The sequence below is a fragment of the Vicugna pacos genome, chromosome 15 (assembly GCF_048564905.1).
Source record: "Vicugna pacos chromosome 15, VicPac4, whole genome shotgun sequence".
Classification (NCBI taxonomy): domain Eukaryota; kingdom Metazoa; phylum Chordata; class Mammalia; order Artiodactyla; family Camelidae; genus Vicugna; species Vicugna pacos.
Genome location: NC_133001.1, coordinates 30037877 through 30062828, shown reverse-complemented (window position 1 = coordinate 30062828; position 24952 = coordinate 30037877). Strand labels below are relative to the sequence as shown.

Here is a 24952-nt window from a genome sequence, read left to right as displayed (position 1 = left end):
AATTAATTAAACAAGAACCGAACGCCAGAAACCATCACACTCACGCACGGGGTCTTTCCCCCAGTTAGTCATGGGGACAACAAGGACGCACGCCACCTCTCAGATCATAAGCCCTCTCCCCTGGGAGGAGCTGCCGAAACTCATGAAAGGGGGTGGGGGCCCTTCTCTCGACTCTGCCACCGGGAGGGAGCCAGGAAGACGACCCGGCACGCAGAAGTCTGACCGCTCTCCAACCCAGGGCGGAGGCACAGGGCGAGCGGCACAAGGGACAGGAGAGCCCGTGGCAGGCCGCTAGGTCACGGGGCGCTGGGAAGCCCGCACTGGGTCTTCAGAGACACAACCCAGTGCACACAGGGGGAAGCGAGGGCGCTTCCGGGGAAGGGCAGCCTGGGCCAAAGGCTGAGGGGTCAAGCATCAGAGGAAGTCGCGAGGGAAACTACAGCACTGTTACTGGCGATGGGCTGGAAAGGGGCAAAAGCCCCTACATTCAAGGCCAGACGTCCCCTGGTAACTTTCAGGTCAGGGTGGCCACAGGAAAAAAAGCCAAGATCAAACGACGACAGCAAAGCACCTGACTGCCACAGGGCGCGGTCCGCCTCCAGCGTCCCCTCACAAACGCTAACGGAAAAGAACTGGGCCACACCACGTAGATACAGACACCCGTTTCACGAGGTGAGCCTCCAAAATTGCTGCAGGTGCGTCGTGCAGTCACACGACGTGAAGCACCCGGTAACTGTAGTAGGTGTGCACTGGGATGGACCACATTGTAAGCCCGCAGACCTTCCCGGGCAAATGCAAACTTGGGGACGCAGGCTCAAAGCACCCAGGCGTCCCCGCTGCAGCGTGCCCCGACGCTTACCTACCGAACGAAGGAGAAGAACAGTGACAAAGGGAGACGGTACCTCTTTATCGGAAAAGACATCGGCCTCGTCCGGTTCTCCGCTCTGGGGCACTGTCACGGGGCCTGTAAGAAGGAGTCACACGTACATTAATGGGGACACGAACCTCTGGGAACTTCAAACCCCCCTCCTCTCCTCACCTATCCCCAACTCATGCGTGTTTCAGGGCAACCAAGGGGCACAGAAGGAGGTCAGGGGGCCAAAGCACCTCCTGGAAGGAGAAGCGCCGTCGTGGCTGGGATCTCTGTGAGGACAGGTGGCAAAGGCCAACCGCCCAAAAGGGGACGGATGCTGTGCCAGGACCTACACCTTTCAGGTGTTTCACAGTAGGCGTTCTGTTTAAGGGAGGCAGTGGGCATCGAATCCAGGAAGCCCTGCCTGCTAAGCATGCGTTCACTCTACCGCAGAGCTGCACTGCTCCCTCCGAAAACTGAGTTTCCGGACAGACGCCTGATCAAGACAAGAGAGGGACAGAAAACCCCCAGACGTGTACACTAACTTACCGAACGTGTCAGTTGGGCCAGCTCCATCAACACAGCTCAAGGTGTCATGCGCTGTTACTGGCCCTGGAGCAAGTCCAAACGTCTGGCTATCGGCTGCTGGCCTGCCGGCCTCTGGCTCGGTCGCCAACCCCTAGGAACACAAGAGGGCAATTAATTAAACAAGAACCGAACGCCAGAAACCATCACACTCACGCACGGGGTCTTTCCCCCAGTCAGTCATGGGGACAACAAGGACGCACGCCACCTCTCAGATCATAAGCCCTCTCCCCTGGGAGGAGCTGCCGAAACTCATGAAAGGGGGTGGGGGCCCTTCTCTCGACTCTGCCACCGGGAGGGAGCCAGGAAGACGACCCGGCACGCAGAAGTCTGACCGCTCTCCAACCCAGGGCGGAGGCACAGGGCGAGCGGCACAAGGGACAGGAGAGCCCGTGGCAGGCCGCTAGGTCACGGGGCGCTGGGAAGCCCGCACTGGGTCTTCAGAGACACAACCCAGTGCACACAGGGGGAAGCGAGGGCGCTTCCGGGGAAGGGCAGCCTGGGCCAAAGGCTGAGGGGTCAAGCATCAGAGGAAGTCGCGAGGGAAACTACAGCACTGTTACTGGCGATGGGCTGGAAAGGGGCAAAAGCCCCTACATTCAAGGCCAGACGTCCCCTGGTAACTTTCAGGTCAGGGTGGCCACAGGAAAAAAAGCCAAGATCAAACGACGACAGCAAAGCACCTGACTGCCACAGGGCGCGGTCCGCCTCCAGCGTCCCCTCACAAACGCTAACGGAAAAGAACTGGGCCACACCACGTAGATACAGACACCCGTTTCACGAGGTGAGCCTCCAAAATTGCTGCAGGTGCGTCGTGCAGTCACACGACGTGAAGCACCCGGTAACTGTAGTAGGTGTGCACTGGGATGGACCACATTGTAAGCCCGCAGACCTTCCCGGGCAAATGCAAACTTGGGGACGCAGGCTCAAAGCACCCAGGCGTCCCCGCTGCAGCGTGCCCCGACGCTTACCTACCGAACGAAGGAGAAGAACAGTGACAAAGGGAGACGGTACCTCTTTATCGGAAAAGACATCGGCCTCGTCCGGTTCTCCGCTCTGGGGCACTGTCACGGGGCCTGTAAGAAGGAGTCACACGTACATTAATGGGGACACGAACCTCTGGGAACTTCAAACCCCCCTCCTCTCCTCACCTATCCCCAACTCATGCGTGTTTCAGGGCAACCAAGGGGCACAGAAGGAGGTCAGGGGGCCAAAGCACCTCCTGGAAGGAGAAGCGCCGTCGTGGCTGGGATCTCTGTGAGGACAGGTGGCAAAGGCCAACCGCCCAAAAGGGGACGGATGCTGTGCCAGGACCTACACCTTTCAGGTGTTTCACAGTAGGCGTTCTGTTTAAGGGAGGCAGTGGGCATCGAATCCAGGAAGCCCTGCCTGCTAAGCATGCGTTCACTCTACCGCAGAGCTGCACTGCTCCCTCCGAAAACTGAGTTTCCGGACAGACGCCTGATCAAGACAAGAGAGGGACAGAAAACCCCCAGACGTGTACACTAACTTACCGAACGTGTCAGTTGGGCCAGCTCCATCAACACAGCTCAAGGTGTCATGCGCTGTTACTGGCCCTGGAGCAAGTCCAAACGTCTGGCTATCGGCTGCTGGCCTGCCGGCCTCTGGCTCGGTCGCCAACCCCTAGGAACACAAGAGGGCAATTAATTAAACAAGAACCGAACGCCAGAAACCATCACACTCACGCACGGGGTCTTTCCCCCAGTCAGTCATGGGGACAACAAGGACGCACGCCACCTCTCAGATCATAAGCCCTCTCCCCTGGGAGGAGCTGCCGAAACTCATGAAAGGGGGTGGGGGCCCTTCTCTCGACTCTGCCACCGGGAGGGAGCCAGGAAGACGACCCGGCACGCAGAAGTCTGACCGCTCTCCAACCCAGGGCGGAGGCACAGGGCGAGCGGCACAAGGGACAGGAGAGCCCGTGGCAGGCCGCTAGGTCACGGGGCGCTGGGAAGCCCGCACTGGGTCTTCAGAGACACAACCCAGTGCACACAGGGGGAAGCGAGGGCGCTTCCGGGGAAGGGCAGCCTGGGCCAAAGGCTGAGGGGTCAAGCATCAGAGGAAGTCGCGAGGGAAACTACAGCACTGTTACTGGCGATGGGCTGGAAAGGGGCAAAAGCCCCTACATTCAAGGCCAGACGTCCCCTGGTAACTTTCAGGTCAGGGTGGCCACAGGAAAAAAAGCCAAGATCAAACGACGACAGCAAAGCACCTGACTGCCACAGGGCGCGGTCCGCCTCCAGCGTCCCCTCACAAACGCTAACGGAAAAGAACTGGGCCACACCACGTAGATACAGACACCCGTTTCACGAGGTGAGCCTCCAAAATTGCTGCAGGTGCGTCGTGCAGTCACACGACGTGAAGCACCCGGTAACTGTAGTAGGTGTGCACTGGGATGGACCACATTGTAAGCCCGCAGACCTTCCCGGGCAAATGCAAACTTGGGGACGCAGGCTCAAAGCACCCAGGCGTCCCCGCTGCAGCGTGCCCCGACGCTTACCTACCGAACGAAGGAGAAGAACAGTGACAAAGGGAGACGGTACCTCTTTATCGGAAAAGACATCGGCCTCGTCCGGTTCTCCGCTCTGGGGCACTGTCACGGGGCCTGTAAGAAGGAGTCACACGTACATTAATGGGGACACGAACCTCTGGGAACTTCAAACCCCCCTCCTCTCCTCACCTATCCCCAACTCATGCGTGTTTCAGGGCAACCAAGGGGCACAGAAGGAGGTCAGGGGGCCAAAGCACCTCCTGGAAGGAGAAGCGCCGTCGTGGCTGGGATCTCTGTGAGGACAGGTGGCAAAGGCCAACCGCCCAAAAGGGGACGGATGCTGTGCCAGGACCTACACCTTTCAGGTGTTTCACAGTAGGCGTTCTGTTTAAGGGAGGCAGTGGGCATCGAATCCAGGAAGCCCTGCCTGCTAAGCATGCGTTCACTCTACCGCAGAGCTGCACTGCTCCCTCCGAAAACTGAGTTTCCGGACAGACGCCTGATCAAGACAAGAGAGGGACAGAAAACCCCCAGACGTGTACACTAACTTACCGAACGTGTCAGTTGGGCCAGCTCCATCAACACAGCTCAAGGTGTCATGCGCTGTTACTGGCCCTGGAGCAAGTCCAAACGTCTGGCTATCGGCTGCTGGCCTGCCGGCCTCTGGCTCGGTCGCCAACCCCTAGGAACACAAGAGGGCAATTAATTAAACAAGAACCGAACGCCAGAAACCATCACACTCACGCACGGGGTCTTTCCCCCAGTCAGTCATGGGGACAACAAGGACGCACGCCACCTCTCAGATCATAAGCCCTCTCCCCTGGGAGGAGCTGCCGAAACTCATGAAAGGGGGTGGGGGCCCTTCTCTCGACTCTGCCACCGGGAGGGAGCCAGGAAGACGACCCGGCACGCAGAAGTCTGACCGCTCTCCAACCCAGGGCGGAGGCACAGGGCGAGCGGCACAAGGGACAGGAGAGCCCGTGGCAGGCCGCTAGGTCACGGGGCGCTGGGAAGCCCGCACTGGGTCTTCAGAGACACAACCCAGTGCACACAGGGGGAAGCGAGGGCGCTTCCGGGGAAGGGCAGCCTGGGCCAAAGGCTGAGGGGTCAAGCATCAGAGGAAGTCGCGAGGGAAACTACAGCACTGTTACTGGCGATGGGCTGGAAAGGGGCAAAAGCCCCTACATTCAAGGCCAGACGTCCCCTGGTAACTTTCAGGTCAGGGTGGCCACAGGAAAAAAAGCCAAGATCAAACGACGACAGCAAAGCACCTGACTGCCACAGGGCGCGGTCCGCCTCCAGCGTCCCCTCACAAACGCTAACGGAAAAGAACTGGGCCACACCACGTAGATACAGACACCCGTTTCACGAGGTGAGCCTCCAAAATTGCTGCAGGTGCGTCGTGCAGTCACACGACGTGAAGCACCCGGTAACTGTAGTAGGTGTGCACTGGGATGGACCACATTGTAAGCCCGCAGACCTTCCCGGGCAAATGCAAACTTGGGGACGCAGGCTCAAAGCACCCAGGCGTCCCCGCTGCAGCGTGCCCCGACGCTTACCTACCGAACGAAGGAGAAGAACAGTGACAAAGGGAGACGGTACCTCTTTATCGGAAAAGACATCGGCCTCGTCCGGTTCTCCGCTCTGGGGCACTGTCACGGGGCCTGTAAGAAGGAGTCACACGTACATTAATGGGGACACGAACCTCTGGGAACTTCAAACCCCCCTCCTCTCCTCACCTATCCCCAACTCATGCGTGTTTCAGGGCAACCAAGGGGCACAGAAGGAGGTCAGGGGGCCAAAGCACCTCCTGGAAGGAGAAGCGCCGTCGTGGCTGGGATCTCTGTGAGGACAGGTGGCAAAGGCCAACCGCCCAAAAGGGGACGGATGCTGTGCCAGGACCTACACCTTTCAGGTGTTTCACAGTAGGCGTTCTGTTTAAGGGAGGCAGTGGGCATCGAATCCAGGAAGCCCTGCCTGCTAAGCATGCGTTCACTCTACCGCAGAGCTGCACTGCTCCCTCCGAAAACTGAGTTTCCGGACAGACGCCTGATCAAGACAAGAGAGGGACAGAAAACCCCCAGACGTGTACACTAACTTACCGAACGTGTCAGTTGGGCCAGCTCCATCAACACAGCTCAAGGTGTCATGCGCTGTTACTGGCCCTGGAGCAAGTCCAAACGTCTGGCTATCGGCTGCTGGCCTGCCGGCCTCTGGCTCGGTCGCCAACCCCTAGGAACACAAGAGGGCAATTAATTAAACAAGAACCGAACGCCAGAAACCATCACACTCACGCACGGGGTCTTTCCCCCAGTTAGTCATGGGGACAACAAGGACGCACGCCACCTCTCAGATCATAAGCCCTCTCCCCTGGGAGGAGCTGCCGAAACTCATGAAAGGGGGTGGGGGCCCTTCTCTCGACTCTGCCACCGGGAGGGAGCCAGGAAGACGACCCGGCACGCAGAAGTCTGACCGCTCTCCAACCCAGGGCGGAGGCACAGGGCGAGCGGCACAAGGGACAGGAGAGCCCGTGGCAGGCCGCTAGGTCACGGGGCGCTGGGAAGCCCGCACTGGGTCTTCAGAGACACAACCCAGTGCACACAGGGGGAAGCGAGGGCGCTTCCGGGGAAGGGCAGCCTGGGCCAAAGGCTGAGGGGTCAAGCATCAGAGGAAGTCGCGAGGGAAACTACAGCACTGTTACTGGCGATGGGCTGGAAAGGGGCAAAAGCCCCTACATTCAAGGCCAGACGTCCCCTGGTAACTTTCAGGTCAGGGTGGCCACAGGAAAAAAAGCCAAGATCAAACGACGACAGCAAAGCACCTGACTGCCACAGGGCGCGGTCCGCCTCCAGCGTCCCCTCATAAACGCTAACGGAAAAGAACTGGGCCACACCACGTAGATACAGACACCCGTTTCACGAGGTGAGCCTCCAAAATTGCTGCAGGTGCGTCGTGCAGTCACACGACGTGAAGCACCCGGTAACTGTAGTAGGTGTGCACTGGGATGGACCACATTGTAAGCCCGCAGACCTTCCCGGGCAAATGCAAACTTGGGGACGCAGGCTCAAAGCACCCAGGCGTCCCCGCTGCAGCGTGCCCCGACGCTTACCTACCGAACGAAGGAGAAGAACAGTGACAAAGGGAGACGGTACCTCTTTATCGGAAAAGACATCGGCCTCGTCCGGTTCTCCGCTCTGGGGCACTGTCACGGGGCCTGTAAGAAGGAGTCACACGTACATTAATGGGGACACGAACCTCTGGGAACTTCAAACCCCCCTCCTCTCCTCACCTATCCCCAACTCATGCGTGTTTCAGGGCAACCAAGGGGCACAGAAGGAGGTCAGGGGGCCAAAGCACCTCCTGGAAGGAGAAGCGCCGTCGTGGCTGGGATCTCTGTGAGGACAGGTGGCAAAGGCCAACCGCCCAAAAGGGGACGGATGCTGTGCCAGGACCTACACCTTTCAGGTGTTTCACAGTAGGCGTTCTGTTTAAGGGAGGCAGTGGGCATCGAATCCAGGAAGCCCTGCCTGCTAAGCATGCGTTCACTCTACCGCAGAGCTGCACTGCTCCCTCCGAAAACTGAGTTTCCGGACAGACGCCTGATCAAGACAAGAGAGGGACAGAAAACCCCCAGACGTGTACACTAACTTACCGAACGTGTCAGTTGGGCCAGCTCCATCAACACAGCTCAAGGTGTCATGCGCTGTTACTGGCCCTGGAGCAAGTCCAAACGTCTGGCTATCGGCTGCTGGCCTGCCGGCCTCTGGCTCGGTCGCCAACCCCTAGGAACACAAGAGGGCAATTAATTAAACAAGAACCGAACGCCAGAAACCATCACACTCACGCACGGGGTCTTTCCCCCAGTTAGTCATGGGGACAACAAGGACGCACGCCACCTCTCAGATCATAAGCCCTCTCCCCTGGGAGGAGCTGCCGAAACTCATGAAAGGGGGTGGGGGCCCTTCTCTCGACTCTGCCACCGGGAGGGAGCCAGGAAGACGACCCGGCACGCAGAAGTCTGACCGCTCTCCAACCCAGGGCGGAGGCACAGGGCGAGCGGCACAAGGGACAGGAGAGCCCGTGGCAGGCCGCTAGGTCACGGGGCGCTGGGAAGCCCGCACTGGGTCTTCAGAGACACAACCCAGTGCACACAGGGGGAAGCGAGGGCGCTTCCGGGGAAGGGCAGCCTGGGCCAAAGGCTGAGGGGTCAAGCATCAGAGGAAGTCGCGAGGGAAACTACAGCACTGTTACTGGCGATGGGCTGGAAAGGGGCAAAAGCCCCTACATTCAAGGCCAGACGTCCCCTGGTAACTTTCAGGTCAGGGTGGCCACAGGAAAAAAAGCCAAGATCAAACGACGACAGCAAAGCACCTGACTGCCACAGGGCGCGGTCCGCCTCCAGCGTCCCCTCACAAACGCTAACGGAAAAGAACTGGGCCACACCACGTAGATACAGACACCCGTTTCACGAGGTGAGCCTCCAAAATTGCTGCAGGTGCGTCGTGCAGTCACACGACGTGAAGCACCCGGTAACTGTAGTAGGTGTGCACTGGGATGGACCACATTGTAAGCCCGCAGACCTTCCCGGGCAAATGCAAACTTGGGGACGCAGGCTCAAAGCACCCAGGCGTCCCCGCTGCAGCGTGCCCCGACGCTTACCTACCGAACGAAGGAGAAGAACAGTGACAAAGGGAGACGGTACCTCTTTATCGGAAAAGACATCGGCCTCGTCCGGTTCTCCGCTCTGGGGCACTGTCACGGGGCCTGTAAGAAGGAGTCACACGTACATTAATGGGGACACGAACCTCTGGGAACTTCAAACCCCCCTCCTCTCCTCACCTATCCCCAACTCATGCGTGTTTCAGGGCAACCAAGGGGCACAGAAGGAGGTCAGGGGGCCAAAGCACCTCCTGGAAGGAGAAGCGCCGTCGTGGCTGGGATCTCTGTGAGGACAGGTGGCAAAGGCCAACCGCCCAAAAGGGGACGGATGCTGTGCCAGGACCTACACCTTTCAGGTGTTTCACAGTAGGCGTTCTGTTTAAGGGAGGCAGTGGGCATCGAATCCAGGAAGCCCTGCCTGCTAAGCATGCGTTCACTCTACCGCAGAGCTGCACTGCTCCCTCCGAAAACTGAGTTTCCGGACAGACGCCTGATCAAGACAAGAGAGGGACAGAAAACCCCCAGACGTGTACACTAACTTACCGAACGTGTCAGTTGGGCCAGCTCCATCAACACAGCTCAAGGTGTCATGCGCTGTTACTGGCCCTGGAGCAAGTCCAAACGTCTGGCTATCGGCTGCTGGCCTGCCGGCCTCTGGCTCGGTCGCCAACCCCTAGGAACACAAGAGGGCAATTAATTAAACAAGAACCGAACGCCAGAAACCATCACACTCACGCACGGGGTCTTTCCCCCAGTTAGTCATGGGGACAACAAGGACGCACGCCACCTCTCAGATCATAAGCCCTCTCCCCTGGGAGGAGCTGCCGAAACTCATGAAAGGGGGTGGGGGCCCTTCTCTCGACTCTGCCACCGGGAGGGAGCCAGGAAGACGACCCGGCACGCAGAAGTCTGACCGCTCTCCAACCCAGGGCGGAGGCACAGGGCGAGCGGCACAAGGGACAGGAGAGCCCGTGGCAGGCCGCTAGGTCACGGGGCGCTGGGAAGCCCGCACTGGGTCTTCAGAGACACAACCCAGTGCACACAGGGGGAAGCGAGGGCGCTTCCGGGGAAGGGCAGCCTGGGCCAAAGGCTGAGGGGTCAAGCATCAGAGGAAGTCGCGAGGGAAACTACAGCACTGTTACTGGCGATGGGCTGGAAAGGGGCAAAAGCCCCTACATTCAAGGCCAGACGTCCCCTGGTAACTTTCAGGTCAGGGTGGCCACAGGAAAAAAAGCCAAGATCAAACGACGACAGCAAAGCACCTGACTGCCACAGGGCGCGGTCCGCCTCCAGCGTCCCCTCATAAACGCTAACGGAAAAGAACTGGGCCACACCACGTAGATACAGACACCCGTTTCACGAGGTGAGCCTCCAAAATTGCTGCAGGTGCGTCGTGCAGTCACACGACGTGAAGCACCCGGTAACTGTAGTAGGTGTGCACTGGGATGGACCACATTGTAAGCCCGCAGACCTTCCCGGGCAAATGCAAACTTGGGGACGCAGGCTCAAAGCACCCAGGCGTCCCCGCTGCAGCGTGCCCCGACGCTTACCTACCGAACGAAGGAGAAGAACAGTGACAAAGGGAGACGGTACCTCTTTATCGGAAAAGACATCGGCCTCGTCCGGTTCTCCGCTCTGGGGCACTGTCACGGGGCCTGTAAGAAGGAGTCACACGTACATTAATGGGGACACGAACCTCTGGGAACTTCAAACCCCCCTCCTCTCCTCACCTATCCCCAACTCATGCGTGTTTCAGGGCAACCAAGGGGCACAGAAGGAGGTCAGGGGGCCAAAGCACCTCCTGGAAGGAGAAGCGCCGTCGTGGCTGGGATCTCTGTGAGGACAGGTGGCAAAGGCCAACCGCCCAAAAGGGGACGGATGCTGTGCCAGGACCTACACCTTTCAGGTGTTTCACAGTAGGCGTTCTGTTTAAGGGAGGCAGTGGGCATCGAATCCAGGAAGCCCTGCCTGCTAAGCATGCGTTCACTCTACCGCAGAGCTGCACTGCTCCCTCCGAAAACTGAGTTTCCGGACAGACGCCTGATCAAGACAAGAGAGGGACAGAAAACCCCCAGACGTGTACACTAACTTACCGAACGTGTCAGTTGGGCCAGCTCCATCAACACAGCTCAAGGTGTCATGCGCTGTTACTGGCCCTGGAGCAAGTCCAAACGTCTGGCTATCGGCTGCTGGCCTGCCGGCCTCTGGCTCGGTCGCCAACCCCTAGGAACACAAGAGGGCAATTAATTAAACAAGAACCGAACGCCAGAAACCATCACACTCACGCACGGGGTCTTTCCCCCAGTTAGTCATGGGGACAACAAGGACGCACGCCACCTCTCAGATCATAAGCCCTCTCCCCTGGGAGGAGCTGCCGAAACTCATGAAAGGGGGTGGGGGCCCTTCTCTCGACTCTGCCACCGGGAGGGAGCCAGGAAGACGACCCGGCACGCAGAAGTCTGACCGCTCTCCAACCCAGGGCGGAGGCACAGGGCGAGCGGCACAAGGGACAGGAGAGCCCGTGGCAGGCCGCTAGGTCACGGGGCGCTGGGAAGCCCGCACTGGGTCTTCAGAGACACAACCCAGTGCACACAGGGGGAAGCGAGGGCGCTTCCGGGGAAGGGCAGCCTGGGCCAAAGGCTGAGGGGTCAAGCATCAGAGGAAGTCGCGAGGGAAACTACAGCACTGTTACTGGCGATGGGCTGGAAAGGGGCAAAAGCCCCTACATTCAAGGCCAGACGTCCCCTGGTAACTTTCAGGTCAGGGTGGCCACAGGAAAAAAAGCCAAGATCAAACGACGACAGCAAAGCACCTGACTGCCACAGGGCGCGGTCCGCCTCCAGCGTCCCCTCACAAACGCTAACGGAAAAGAACTGGGCCACACCACGTAGATACAGACACCCGTTTCACGAGGTGAGCCTCCAAAATTGCTGCAGGTGCGTCGTGCAGTCACACGACGTGAAGCACCCGGTAACTGTAGTAGGTGTGCACTGGGATGGACCACATTGTAAGCCCGCAGACCTTCCCGGGCAAATGCAAACTTGGGGACGCAGGCTCAAAGCACCCAGGCGTCCCCGCTGCAGCGTGCCCCGACGCTTACCTACCGAACGAAGGAGAAGAACAGTGACAAAGGGAGACGGTACCTCTTTATCGGAAAAGACATCGGCCTCGTCCGGTTCTCCGCTCTGGGGCACTGTCACGGGGCCTGTAAGAAGGAGTCACACGTACATTAATGGGGACACGAACCTCTGGGAACTTCAAACCCCCCTCCTCTCCTCACCTATCCCCAACTCATGCGTGTTTCAGGGCAACCAAGGGGCACAGAAGGAGGTCAGGGGGCCAAAGCACCTCCTGGAAGGAGAAGCGCCGTCGTGGCTGGGATCTCTGTGAGGACAGGTGGCAAAGGCCAACCGCCCAAAAGGGGACGGATGCTGTGCCAGGACCTACACCTTTCAGGTGTTTCACAGTAGGCGTTCTGTTTAAGGGAGGCAGTGGGCATCGAATCCAGGAAGCCCTGCCTGCTAAGCATGCGTTCACTCTACCGCAGAGCTGCACTGCTCCCTCCGAAAACTGAGTTTCCGGACAGACGCCTGATCAAGACAAGAGAGGGACAGAAAACCCCCAGACGTGTACACTAACTTACCGAACGTGTCAGTTGGGCCAGCTCCATCAACACAGCTCAAGGTGTCATGCGCTGTTACTGGCCCTGGAGCAAGTCCAAACGTCTGGCTATCGGCTGCTGGCCTGCCGGCCTCTGGCTCGGTCGCCAACCCCTAGGAACACAAGAGGGCAATTAATTAAACAAGAACCGAACGCCAGAAACCATCACACTCACGCACGGGGTCTTTCCCCCAGTTAGTCATGGGGACAACAAGGACGCACGCCACCTCTCAGATCATAAGCCCTCTCCCCTGGGAGGAGCTGCCGAAACTCATGAAAGGGGGTGGGGGCCCTTCTCTCGACTCTGCCACCGGGAGGGAGCCAGGAAGACGACCCGGCACGCAGAAGTCTGACCGCTCTCCAACCCAGGGCGGAGGCACAGGGCGAGCGGCACAAGGGACAGGAGAGCCCGTGGCAGGCCGCTAGGTCACGGGGCGCTGGGAAGCCCGCACTGGGTCTTCAGAGACACAACCCAGTGCACACAGGGGGAAGCGAGGGCGCTTCCGGGGAAGGGCAGCCTGGGCCAAAGGCTGAGGGGTCAAGCATCAGAGGAAGTCGCGAGGGAAACTACAGCACTGTTACTGGCGATGGGCTGGAAAGGGGCAAAAGCCCCTACATTCAAGGCCAGACGTCCCCTGGTAACTTTCAGGTCAGGGTGGCCACAGGAAAAAAAGCCAAGATCAAACGACGACAGCAAAGCACCTGACTGCCACAGGGCGCGGTCCGCCTCCAGCGTCCCCTCACAAACGCTAACGGAAAAGAACTGGGCCACACCACGTAGATACAGACACCCGTTTCACGAGGTGAGCCTCCAAAATTGCTGCAGGTGCGTCGTGCAGTCACACGACGTGAAGCACCCGGTAACTGTAGTAGGTGTGCACTGGGATGGACCACATTGTAAGCCCGCAGACCTTCCCGGGCAAATGCAAACTTGGGGACGCAGGCTCAAAGCACCCAGGCGTCCCCGCTGCAGCGTGCCCCGACGCTTACCTACCGAACGAAGGAGAAGAACAGTGACAAAGGGAGACGGTACCTCTTTATCGGAAAAGACATCGGCCTCGTCCGGTTCTCCGCTCTGGGGCACTGTCACGGGGCCTGTAAGAAGGAGTCACACGTACATTAATGGGGACACGAACCTCTGGGAACTTCAAACCCCCCTCCTCTCCTCACCTATCCCCAACTCATGCGTGTTTCAGGGCAACCAAGGGGCACAGAAGGAGGTCAGGGGGCCAAAGCACCTCCTGGAAGGAGAAGCGCCGTCGTGGCTGGGATCTCTGTGAGGACAGGTGGCAAAGGCCAACCGCCCAAAAGGGGACGGATGCTGTGCCAGGACCTACACCTTTCAGGTGTTTCACAGTAGGCGTTCTGTTTAAGGGAGGCAGTGGGCATCGAATCCAGGAAGCCCTGCCTGCTAAGCATGCGTTCACTCTACCGCAGAGCTGCACTGCTCCCTCCGAAAACTGAGTTTCCGGACAGACGCCTGATCAAGACAAGAGAGGGACAGAAAACCCCCAGACGTGTACACTAACTTACCGAACGTGTCAGTTGGGCCAGCTCCATCAACACAGCTCAAGGTGTCATGCGCTGTTACTGGCCCTGGAGCAAGTCCAAACGTCTGGCTATCGGCTGCTGGCCTGCCGGCCTCTGGCTCGGTCGCCAACCCCTAGGAACACAAGAGGGCAATTAATTAAACAAGAACCGAACGCCAGAAACCATCACACTCACGCACGGGGTCTTTCCCCCAGTTAGTCATGGGGACAACAAGGACGCACGCCACCTCTCAGATCATAAGCCCTCTCCCCTGGGAGGAGCTGCCGAAACTCATGAAAGGGGGTGGGGGCCCTTCTCTCGACTCTGCCACCGGGAGGGAGCCAGGAAGACGACCCGGCACGCAGAAGTCTGACCGCTCTCCAACCCAGGGCGGAGGCACAGGGCGAGCGGCACAAGGGACAGGAGAGCCCGTGGCAGGCCGCTAGGTCACGGGGCGCTGGGAAGCCCGCACTGGGTCTTCAGAGACACAACCCAGTGCACACAGGGGGAAGCGAGGGCGCTTCCGGGGAAGGGCAGCCTGGGCCAAAGGCTGAGGGGTCAAGCATCAGAGGAAGTCGCGAGGGAAACTACAGCACTGTTACTGGCGATGGGCTGGAAAGGGGCAAAAGCCCCTACATTCAAGGCCAGACGTCCCCTGGTAACTTTCAGGTCAGGGTGGCCACAGGAAAAAAAGCCAAGATCAAACGACGACAGCAAAGCACCTGACTGCCACAGGGCGCGGTCCGCCTCCAGCGTCCCCTCACAAACGCTAACGGAGAAGAACTGGGCCACGCCACGTAGATACAGACACCCGTTTCACGGGGTGAGCCTCCAAAACTACTGCAGGTGCGTCGTGCAGTCACACGACGTGAAGCACCCGGTAACTGTAGTAGGTGTGCACTGGGACAGACCTTGTGAGCCCGCAGACCTTCCCGGGCAAATGCAAACTTGGGGACGCAGGCTCAAAGCACCCAGGCGTCCCCGCTGCAGCGTGCCCTGACGCTTACCACCTACCGAACGAAGGAGAAGAACAGTGACAAAGGGAGACGGTACCTCTTCATCAGGAAAGAAGTCGGCCTCGTCCGGTTCTCCGCTCTGGGGCACTGTCACGGGGCCTGTAAGAAGGAGTCACACGTACATTAATGGGGACACGAACCTCTGGGAACTTCAAACCCCCCTCCTCTCCTCACCTATCCCCAACTCATGCGTGTTTCAGGGCAACCAAGGGGCACAGAAGGAGGTCAGGGGGCCAAAGCACCTCCTGGAAGGAGAAGCGCCGTCGTGGCTGGGATCTCTGTGAGGACAGGTGGCAAAGGCCAACCGCCCAAAAGGGGACGGATGCTGTGCCAGGACCTACACCTTTCAGGTGTTTCACAGTGGGCGTTCTGTTTAAGGGAGGCAGTGGGCATCGAGTCCAGGAAGCCCTGCCTGCTAAGCATGCGTTCACTCTACCGCAGAGCTGCACTGCTCCCTCCGAAAACTGAGTTTCTGGACAGACGCCTGATCAAGACAAGAGAGGGACAGAAAACCCCCAGACGTGTACACTAACTTACCGAACGTGTCAGTTGGGCCAGCTCCATCAACACAGCTCAACGTGTCATGTGCTGTTACTGGCCCTGGAGCAAGTCCAAACGTCTGGCTATCGGCTGCTGGCCTGCCAGCCTCTGGCTCGGTCGCCAACCCCTAGGAACACAAGAGGGCAATTAATTAAACAAGAACCGAACGCCAGAAACCATCACACTCACGCACGGGGTCTTTCCCCCAGTTAGTCATGGGGACAACAAGGACGCACGCCACCTCTCAGAGCATAAGCCCTCTCCCCTGGGAGGAGCTGCCGATACTCATGAAGGGGGGGGGGGCCCTTCTCTCGACTCTGCCACCGGGAGGGAGCCAGGAAGACGACCCGGCACGCAGAAGTCTGACCGCTCTCCAACCCAGGGCGGAGGCATAGGGTGAGCGGCACAAGGGACAGGAGAGCCCGTGGCAGGTCGCTAGGTCACGGGGCGCTGGGAAGCCCGCACTGGGTCTTCAGAGACACAACCCAGTGCACACAGGGGGAAGCGAGGGCGCTTCCGGGGAAGGGCAGCCTGGGCCAAAGGCTGAGGGGTCAAGCATCAGAGGAAGTCGCAAGGGAGACTACAGCACTGTTACTGGCGATGGACAGTGTGAGTGGAGAGGAAACTCCGTAGGTTGTGAAAATAAGACATATTTCGTAGTCTCTGAAGTTAAAAAGTCACGGAGGTTTTAGTCTGTGAAATTCTGGATCACTGTTCAGTGGGAGGTTCCGCTACCGGGCTCCCAAATTCTGCTGTGGCCAAAAGCAAGTGGACCTGAGCGCGCAGCTCGCCCAGGGCACAAAAAGCCTCAGAAGCCCAGTTATGGTCAACGTTGCAGCCAAACTCTTACCGAGTGTGGACTCTTGGCATCCTGACCCCTCGCTGCCTGCAGTTTAGCTAGAGTAATTTGAATGATGTTATTCAAATACTCATTATCCTTGTCAACGGTTTTCAAGTTCTCCTTCAAAAAAAACATATTGAATCAGTAACAATTACTCATTACTTTCATTTGTTTTCAGAATGTAATCTAGGAAAAGAAGAGGTTTGCATGTTAAACGTCAGCGCTTCACCAGAGAGCATCTTCTTTTGCCTAATGGTCTCCTCTAAGCACTTCTTTGACTCAGTGGCCTATGCAAATATGTAATAAAGGAATTACAAATACTAATTACACTGGTAGCTGAACGCACCTTGTGTGTGACCCCTTCCACTAATACAGAAAGCGGTGCTTTACATCTACGACACTTGCTTTGTTTATTTTTTTACTGCAATATAGTCAGTTACAATGTGTCGGTTTCTGGTATACAGCATAGTGTTTCAGTCACACATATATATATACCTATATTTGTCTTCACATTCTTTTTCATTATAGATTACAAGATATCAAGTAGAGTTCCCTCTGCTCTACAGAAGACATTTGTTTTTTTTATCTAGGACACTTGCTTTGAATCTAGACCTCTTATAGAACATACGGAACAGAACAGAAGGATGAGAGAAAAGAGAGCCAAATAACTGAAGCTGAAATCGGAAAAAGAATATCAGGACAATGATACCTTCTGCTTCCAAGCAGATATATTTTCTGCAAGTTCTCTGCTTTTTTCCTCAACATTCTTGATCTTCTCAGCCATCTGCCTTAAAGGAACTAAAAGGAGATAAAGCAGTTTCTCATATTGGTAGGAAAATCCAGTAGAATAGAATTACCCCAATTTATTGGCAGCAAAGACATATCTTTGGCTGGCACTAAGAGTATAACTAACTTTTTAACTTTACTACTGTACCTAAAGGAAGCAAATCTTATTGGCATTCTACATGTGAGATCGCTGAGATTCCTAGTTCAATTTTTTTCAAGGATGCAGAAACACAATAAAGTCTTCTCCTAAATTCTCTCCCAGTTATAAGCACCATTCTTAGAAAATTCAATCATTCAACTACTTCTGACATCACCAGAGCTGAAAAAGAAAAACCAAGCATCCTGTCCCCTGAAGATTCCCTACTCCAATTACTAAGGTAAGTAAACATGCCCCTGTTTAAAAGAAAGAAAAAAAAAAAAGAACCCTCATCCCACACAGGTTCACCCCACAGCCAGGCTCTATCCTATCCGCAGCACCACAGAAGGCAAGTTCAACACGTCGCCTGACTGGGCCCGCACAAGTCCCCAGTGTCGTCCTGCTGCCTGGCAGATCGTCTTTCATGAAAACCATGCTGGGGGCCCTGGAGGACAAGGTCGCTGGAATTAAACACTTTGGTACCATGTGGGCTTCACCACCTAGTCACTGAAGGGCCTGGGTAACACACAGTCCCTGAATGACAAGCTTTTCCATCGCCAGGATGAGAATGTTCCCATCACTGCTTCAGGAAAACAGCACACACAAAGCAGCCGGTCACAGGCGACTCCACGTGTGATGCTCTAGAACACGACCCTCAGCTCCAGGCTCTTCTCTTGGGCATCTAAGTCCCTCATCTGACCGCACAGCGCACATGCAACTTCTCTCTGCCCAGCGGGGACGCTCTGATGCTGAGATCACTCTGCCAAGCACCAGCATTTCTGTATCCACCGTCACCAACACCAGGCCTCGAGGGCCTACTGAGTGCCAGGCAGCCACCCTGCCCGCCAAGCACAGCCCCACTGAGTCAGCAGAAAGCAGCATTCTCAGGCTGAATCACTTCCATTAAGTCCCCACTGGCACGAATGGCCCCCTTCACTTCCGAGTCACAGCCCACGGCTTCCCCTCGGCTGTGACACACACACCTGGATACATCTGCATCCCTCCCTCAGCCTTGAGAGTCCTGACAGGCTCCAGTGGTGTTTCAGCATCTTTCCTTTTCACCAAGAGCCAGGTCAGGTCAGGCAGTCACTGCGAACATTCTCATCACCTGCTTCCTAAAGGTTTCTATGCAAAATTAAACTCATCTTACTCTCCCTACTCCTGTGATCCTCCTGGTCTCATATCTCAATAGATGCCAACTTCCTCTATGGTGTCATTTAGACACCATCCCAGGAGTAAAATTTTCAAGAGTTAAGTCAGTTAGACATCAGAAGTCACTGTGTTTATTCTTAGTTGAATTAAAACCCATATTGAATCCCAGTATTGAGAAAACATTACAAAGAAAACTAAACCCTAACATCTTACCTTGAGGCTTTGGAGGCTTTACCTAGAGAGGAAGAAACATTAAATTTGAAGTCAAAACATATAATTAGTAAATATATAGTTCCTAACAAACTATTAAAACAGTAATCCATTGAAATTACAATTATCAATTTGGATCAGCATAATGATTCATATGATTAAAAATCAAAAAAAATCAGAATTTCCTACCTAAGGCATGATCTTTCACTCACCATTGCTGATAGCACAATGGTAAATAACTTATTTTAGAACAAAAGATCTGTTACATTCTATTAAACAAACACCAATCTACTTTAATTTTCATAATGCATATTCATGTTTAATAACACTGAACTGTATTATTTTCATAATATGTTGTAATGCATCATTTATCCGATTTTTTTTTTTGTCAAACCAAACATCCACACGTAAGTCCAGAACCTGGATTGCTGTGCAACCTTTGAGAGAGAGAGAGAGGAGAAACTGAAAGAAAAATAAAGGCAAAGTCTTTATACTAACATGCACAACTTTCATTCAGTGAAAGCTTTTTTGAAATCGTATAGAGTTGACTGTTGAATTGACAAGCAATTGTAACATATGAAGTCGTAAGATTTGTCAAGACCACTAAAAACAAACGGACATCAAATGAGACATGAGACGAGAATGAAAGTGAGCAATGGCTGTAATACAAGCACAAGCAGCAGCAGGACCGACAGTGACCATTTTCAAGAAGCGAACATGCTTCCTAACTCAGACACGAGTCATCATCTGAGGAATAACAGCTCAATAAAACCCAGGCAGGACTCCACTGTAATACCATGTAAAGACACACTTCCCTGACCCTTAACACATATTTTTTCATTCAAAACTTTAAGTGATGATCAGAGACTGAGGCCAGCCCTAACCTTGCCAAGATATTGGAGTATCATCACAGGGTTGAAGCTCCAGCGGCAATAATGTGGCTATAGAAGAATGTATGCACGGAGGGTAAACAGAAAACCACAGATGTTCCCTTCACTTCACACTTGCTCAGGGAACAGAGAGTCCCTGTCCCCTGTCACCCAACACACAGACAGGGGCAGGTGGGGAGAGAGATGGGCTCACCAAACACTTAACCTTCCTGTTTTGCTACTGAAGAGAAGAGTTTATAAATTGCCATTGTCTCATTGAGAATATACTGTTGTCTTGCTCATTGAGTTCTTACTATAAAGATAGTATTTTGCAACAAATTTCCATTTCAAAACTAATTTCCGTTCAAGTTAGTTATCTAAAAGGAAACAAAGAAAAGACTCCTGGATTCTGGCGCAGGCAGGCAAATAAAATGTCCAGTGACTATAAAAATTCCTGTTAGGTGTGATTAAAAGGACACTATAAGGTACTTTAGTAATACTCACAGCGCAGACGGTCCTCCAAACAAACAAGAGAAAACGAGAAGCTCCCCAGGAGGCAGCAAGAAGTTCATAAATCTCGAGGATCTGAAAAGATATTGGAGATAATGAGGAACCTCAAAGACATTTGCAGCTTATCTGTCACAGAGAATCATCTTTAGAAACCCTAAACCACAGCTCCTCAGAGAGGCAAGAAGGGACACTTGAGTTCAAAAGGAGCAGGAGCAAGCTGTTGGGAGTGTGGGCATGTTTACTGCATTCATTTGGTGATAGTTTCACTACTGCTCACATATGTCAAATATCAATAAACTGTATCACTGGAAAGGTGCTGATATTACATGTACACACACCAGACTAAAGCTGCAGAAAAATATGACACACAAAATGTTACACACTTGACTTTGCCGACACGTTGCAAATATTTTTAAAATAGTTAACAGAACTTAACTTATGAATGCAGAAGCCAACTTGAAATTGAAAATGAGGAAACGCAAACCTACAGGGGATGGGAAGCCTACATCTTCTATTGTATGTTAATGAAGTATCTGGACAAACTTCTATGAAATATCGCCAAAAATGCACCCAAAATGTACGGAAAAGTCACAATGAAAATGTGTTAGAATACAGAGATATGTACAGAGATGTATTTGTACGTTTATAGATTGGACATGAGTGAGAAAGCAGACCAGCTCTTATAATAATGTCAAAATTACTATTCCAGCAAAAATTAATGATTTATTTTAGCCCAACTTTCTAAAAACCATGGAGGTTTTTTTCAATGTTCACTCTGATTCTGAACCAGAGCATATAATGTCAGACTTCTGAAGTAAATAAGGATTTGTATTATTGAGTAATCTTGTATAATATGGTTAAACCCTAAGAATGAAGTTAACATAAAAAGAAAATTCAAAATAATCAGTACAAATAATTCACATGCATATTTCATAGTATTGCACCTACATCCATTAATAGTTGCAATGAAAATTAATTCGTATTTCTGGAATGTACGGTCACCAAAACAAAAGGCAAACACTCAGTTTTGTAAAAACTGGATTTATAAGTATTATAGGAGGGAATAAATGTACAATGTAATTTGTACTAATCTAGACACCAAGTTTCAGTCTTGTGCAAATAAAACCTCTAGAAAGCAGCCTCTGAAATCGGTAACATAGTCATTGTCAGCTGCTCTCACCGTTGAGGTCAGTAAAATGTGTGCTGTGGGAAACACACACTGTCTTCGCGTAACCACAGTCTGAGAGAGCAGTGGGTCTCAGCACAAAGGGGAGACATGCAGACCAGGGGACAAAAAGACAAACACCATCTAGGCACCAATTGGTAAAACCCCTTCCGTCATGGGCATGCTTGTCACACACGGTCCTGTCTAAGCGCTGATGTCAGTAGCTGACTCCTACCTATAGTCTATCCACCAGGCTGATGGACTCAGGTTCTGTCAGCGGCCATGAGCAACGGAGGAGGAGGACAAGTTAGTTTATCCAAATGCTCAAAGACGCGGTAGGGAAAGAGGGCTTAACTAACCTATGAGAACTCAGCCTCATCCTCTTTGAGGGAAAAAATTCCAAGAAATACGACCTAGAAACGTCCTCCTCAGTAGGCTCGAAAGAAAAAGAACAGACTCCTCTTTGGGTGGAGTGTTCACGTGGTGTGATTCTGCCTCCGTGCAAAGACTGTTCCTGACACTCAATTTTTCCAGGTCCATGAGAATCTGCTGAAAGCCCATCAGAACAAACCCACTTAGATCCATGAGGTGTTCTCAGTCTTTCTTTTTTGGGGTGCGGAGGTGCTTTTTCCTGATAGAGTGAAAATTTCACAGCATGTATCTCTATTTCTTCATATTTGGACAATTCTAAGGACATGAAGGACCCTTTCTGCTTCGAGAAAACCAACACTCTGAACATGGACACTTTACTAAAGGAAGAATGACAACTCATCCCCCTCCTGGTCATGTCGCTCCCAGGCATTTCCCCATTATAAACATCCCAGCAGGCTGCAGCCACTCATTTTCACATCGACTGGGCTCTCAGGGCTCCTGTCAACCTAGTCAGACACAGAGTCCCTGGGGGTAGTAGCCTCCAAGATGAGAAAGAGATGACTCAGAATTTGCTAGAAGTCCAATAGAAATAAAAGCAAAAATAAACAAATGGGACCTGATTAAATTTGGAAGCTTTTGCACAGCAAAGGAAACTACAAATAAAACAAAAAGACAACCTACAGAATGGGAGAAAATATTTGCAAAAATGAGACTGACAAAGGCTTAATTTCTGGAATATATAAGCAGCTCGTATGACTTAAGAAAAAAACAAACAACCCAATCTCAAAACGGGCAGAAGACCTAATCAAGCAATTCTCCAATGAAGACATACAAATGGCCAAAAGACACATGAAAAACTGCTCAATATCGCTAATTATCAGAGAAACGCAAATCAAAACTACAATGACATATCACCCCACACCAGTCAGAAGGGCCATCATTCAAAAGTCAACCAACAACAAATGCTGGAGAAGCTGAGGAGAAAAGGGAACCCTCCTACACTGCTGGTGGGAATGTAGTTTGGTGCAGCCATTATGGAAAACAGTATGGAGATTCCTCAAAATACACTTACCATATGATCCAACAATCCCATTCCTGGGCATATATCCAGAGGGAACCTTAATTCAAAAAGGTACATGCACCCCAATGTTCATACAGCACTATGTACAATAACCAAGACATGGAAACAACCTAAATGTCCACTCACAGGATAAAGAATCTGTGGTATATTTATAGAATGGAATACTACTCAGCCATAGAAAATGATAAAATGATGCCATTCTCCAGGATGGACCTGGAGAATGTTATTCTAAGTGAAGTAGTCAGAAAGCAAAAGAAAAATGCCATATCACTTATATGTGGACTCTTAAAAAAAAAGACAAACTTATTTACAAAACAAAAACAGACTCAGACGTAGAAAACAAATTTATGATAACTGGGGGGAATGGAGTGGGAAGGGAAAAGTTGGGAGTTTGAGATTCACAATTACTAATCTATATAAAGTAGACAACAACTAGCTTATACTGTACAGCACAGGGAACTATATTTAATGTCTAGTAGTATTTTATGGTAAAAAAGAATATGGAAGAGAACATATGTATGTTCCTATATGACTGAAGCATTCTGTTGTACACCAGAAACTGACACAGCATTGCAAACTGACTATATGTCAATAAAAATATTTTAAAAATTACAGGGCTACTGAATACTTTTGTTACATTAAGATTTCTGAAAAGAATACACTTCAAAGAAAAAAGAATTGTTGCTAGAAGTTAACAAACCAGAAAGCACAGAGCACAAATGACACTTCACTGTTTAACAGACTAGCATCAACCCAGTGCTGAGACACAACTGCTCCCAGGGCTGCCACATGTCACCACTGGGAAGAGTGTACTCACAGGAGAGCGCACTTCACAGCGACTGCAACCAAACGTGCACAGCTTGAAGCAGGATCTTGACAAGCTTTCCAGAAGCCAGTCTAACTATGACTTCTAGTAAATAAGCTTCTCACTTTTTAAAAAACAGCTTTATTGAGATATAATTCACACATTTCCCCATTTTAGGCATACAACTCAATGGCTTTTTAGTACATTCACATTTCCTTCTTTGATGCAATAAAGTAACTATTTCAGGTTTCATCTTGTCAACCTGCTGTGTTTGGTCCAAGAGGTCATGACAGGACCCAGATCTTGATGAAAATGCTGCTGGCCAGGGCCGCTGCAGGCTGGTCAAGAAACCTGCCCAGAGGGCCTTGGTCTGCACCAACGATATGTTCCCATCAAGGACCCCGTGAGAAAGCAGATATTTAACCATAGTGTGGAAGAGCCCAGGAAAAAGGAGGAAACCCGATGCCCAATGTTTACTCACAGTTGTATTTTCATATCCAGTACACCCCAGCACGTAGCGGCAGGAAAGCATCCCCATTATCTTCATGTCCTGGTCCTCCCAGGGCCCTGAGGTCCCCAGGCAGGAGGTAGGGGGGAGGGGAAGGGAGGGGAAGGGAGGGGAAGGGAGGGGAGGGGAGGGGAGGGGAGGGAAGGGGCTGGGGATGGGATTGGGGAGGGAGTGTGACAGGAAGAAGGGCTGGGCACTTGGGAGGAGAAGGGGGTCACAGAAAGGGTGAGGGTCAATCAAACCCTTGAGGGGAGGAAGGAGGGTTCAGTCAGGGGAGAAGGTCAGCAGGGCAGGAAAACAAACAGCAGGTCAAGCGGACTCTCAGGAGCAGCTGGAGGGGACAAGATGCCTCCCTCCAAGCCTTCTCCTGTCTGAACGCTGCCTTAGCAACGCTGATGCTTCATGCCCTCTCTCGACCAATCACCTGCCTTGCCTTTGCCCCTGGTCCTCACAGTGGACATTCCGGGTGACCTCACTTCTAGAATGCGCCCCGCCCACCTGATCCCCCCCCCCACCAACTGCCATCCAACCCTGGGTCCTCTCTGCAAACTTTCCTGACCTTATGCTTTCTGGTCCTGCCCAACTCAGGTTCCCTGTCCTCCAATTCTGGGCGCTTCCTCCCCCTTCTCCAGATTCCCAGAGTTTCCCACAGACAGGGGCTGAAAAAGACGTAAGGAAAAGAATGACAGAACCAAGAGGAATCACCTGCACAAGCAGGGTAGGAGGTCTTCACTCCCCCTCACTCAGCACTTCATACAAAAGGCAGATAGGATGTCCACAAGATGGAGACGATCTAAACAGCAAACCATCCTAATCACATCACCACACCCATACGGCCGTCCTTATCTGTAGTACACCTGTATGTGACACATTAATTTTAGGTACACATGATACATGCATAAAAATAAACCCTATTATTTTTACCATATATACAACTACACAGTATAATTGTATATTGTCACACCCTCCACTCTGCACTTGGGTGACTCAGGTACACCCAGGTCCGAGGAGGCAGAAACTACCGAGGTGAGGCAGAAGCAAAGTTATGCTTTGGGGCAGTATTGGCTATGAAGGGGCTAGAGAAATCCTTCTGGGGTGGTGGGAAGATTTGGTATCTTGATATGGGGCATGGTTGTGTTCACTCAATCAAGAAATACTGAGC

General features: G+C 53.1%; 1 protein-coding gene across 1 annotated transcript in view; it reads right to left on the bottom strand.

The window, feature by feature from the left end:
* Positions 1-23891, bottom strand: part of LOC140685710 (uncharacterized) — a 75082-nt gene extending 51191 nt beyond the window's left edge. The window contains exons 1-25 of the mRNA XM_072937792.1: positions 23764-23891; positions 19854-19934; positions 18484-18505; positions 16906-16994; positions 16206-16316; positions 15353-15482; positions 14853-14914; positions 13803-13932; positions 13303-13364; positions 12253-12382; positions 11753-11814; positions 10703-10832; positions 10203-10264; positions 9153-9282; positions 8653-8714; positions 7603-7732; positions 7103-7164; positions 6053-6182; positions 5553-5614; positions 4503-4632; positions 4003-4064; positions 2953-3082; positions 2453-2514; positions 1403-1532; positions 903-964 (exon numbers count right to left, since the gene is read on the bottom strand). Of these exons, the coding sequence (XP_072793893.1) occupies positions 903-964; positions 1403-1532; positions 2453-2514; positions 2953-3082; positions 4003-4064; positions 4503-4632; positions 5553-5614; positions 6053-6182; positions 7103-7164; positions 7603-7732; positions 8653-8714; positions 9153-9282; positions 10203-10264; positions 10703-10832; positions 11753-11814; positions 12253-12382; positions 13303-13364; positions 13803-13932; positions 14853-14914; positions 15353-15482; positions 16206-16316; positions 16906-16994; positions 18484-18505; positions 19854-19934; positions 23764-23829 (2289 nt within the window). The 5' untranslated portion in view covers positions 23830-23891. The remainder of the gene's footprint in view (positions 1-902; positions 965-1402; positions 1533-2452; positions 2515-2952; positions 3083-4002; positions 4065-4502; positions 4633-5552; positions 5615-6052; positions 6183-7102; positions 7165-7602; positions 7733-8652; positions 8715-9152; positions 9283-10202; positions 10265-10702; positions 10833-11752; positions 11815-12252; positions 12383-13302; positions 13365-13802; positions 13933-14852; positions 14915-15352; positions 15483-16205; positions 16317-16905; positions 16995-18483; positions 18506-19853; positions 19935-23763) is intronic.
* Positions 23892-24952: the final 1061 nt, after the last annotated feature.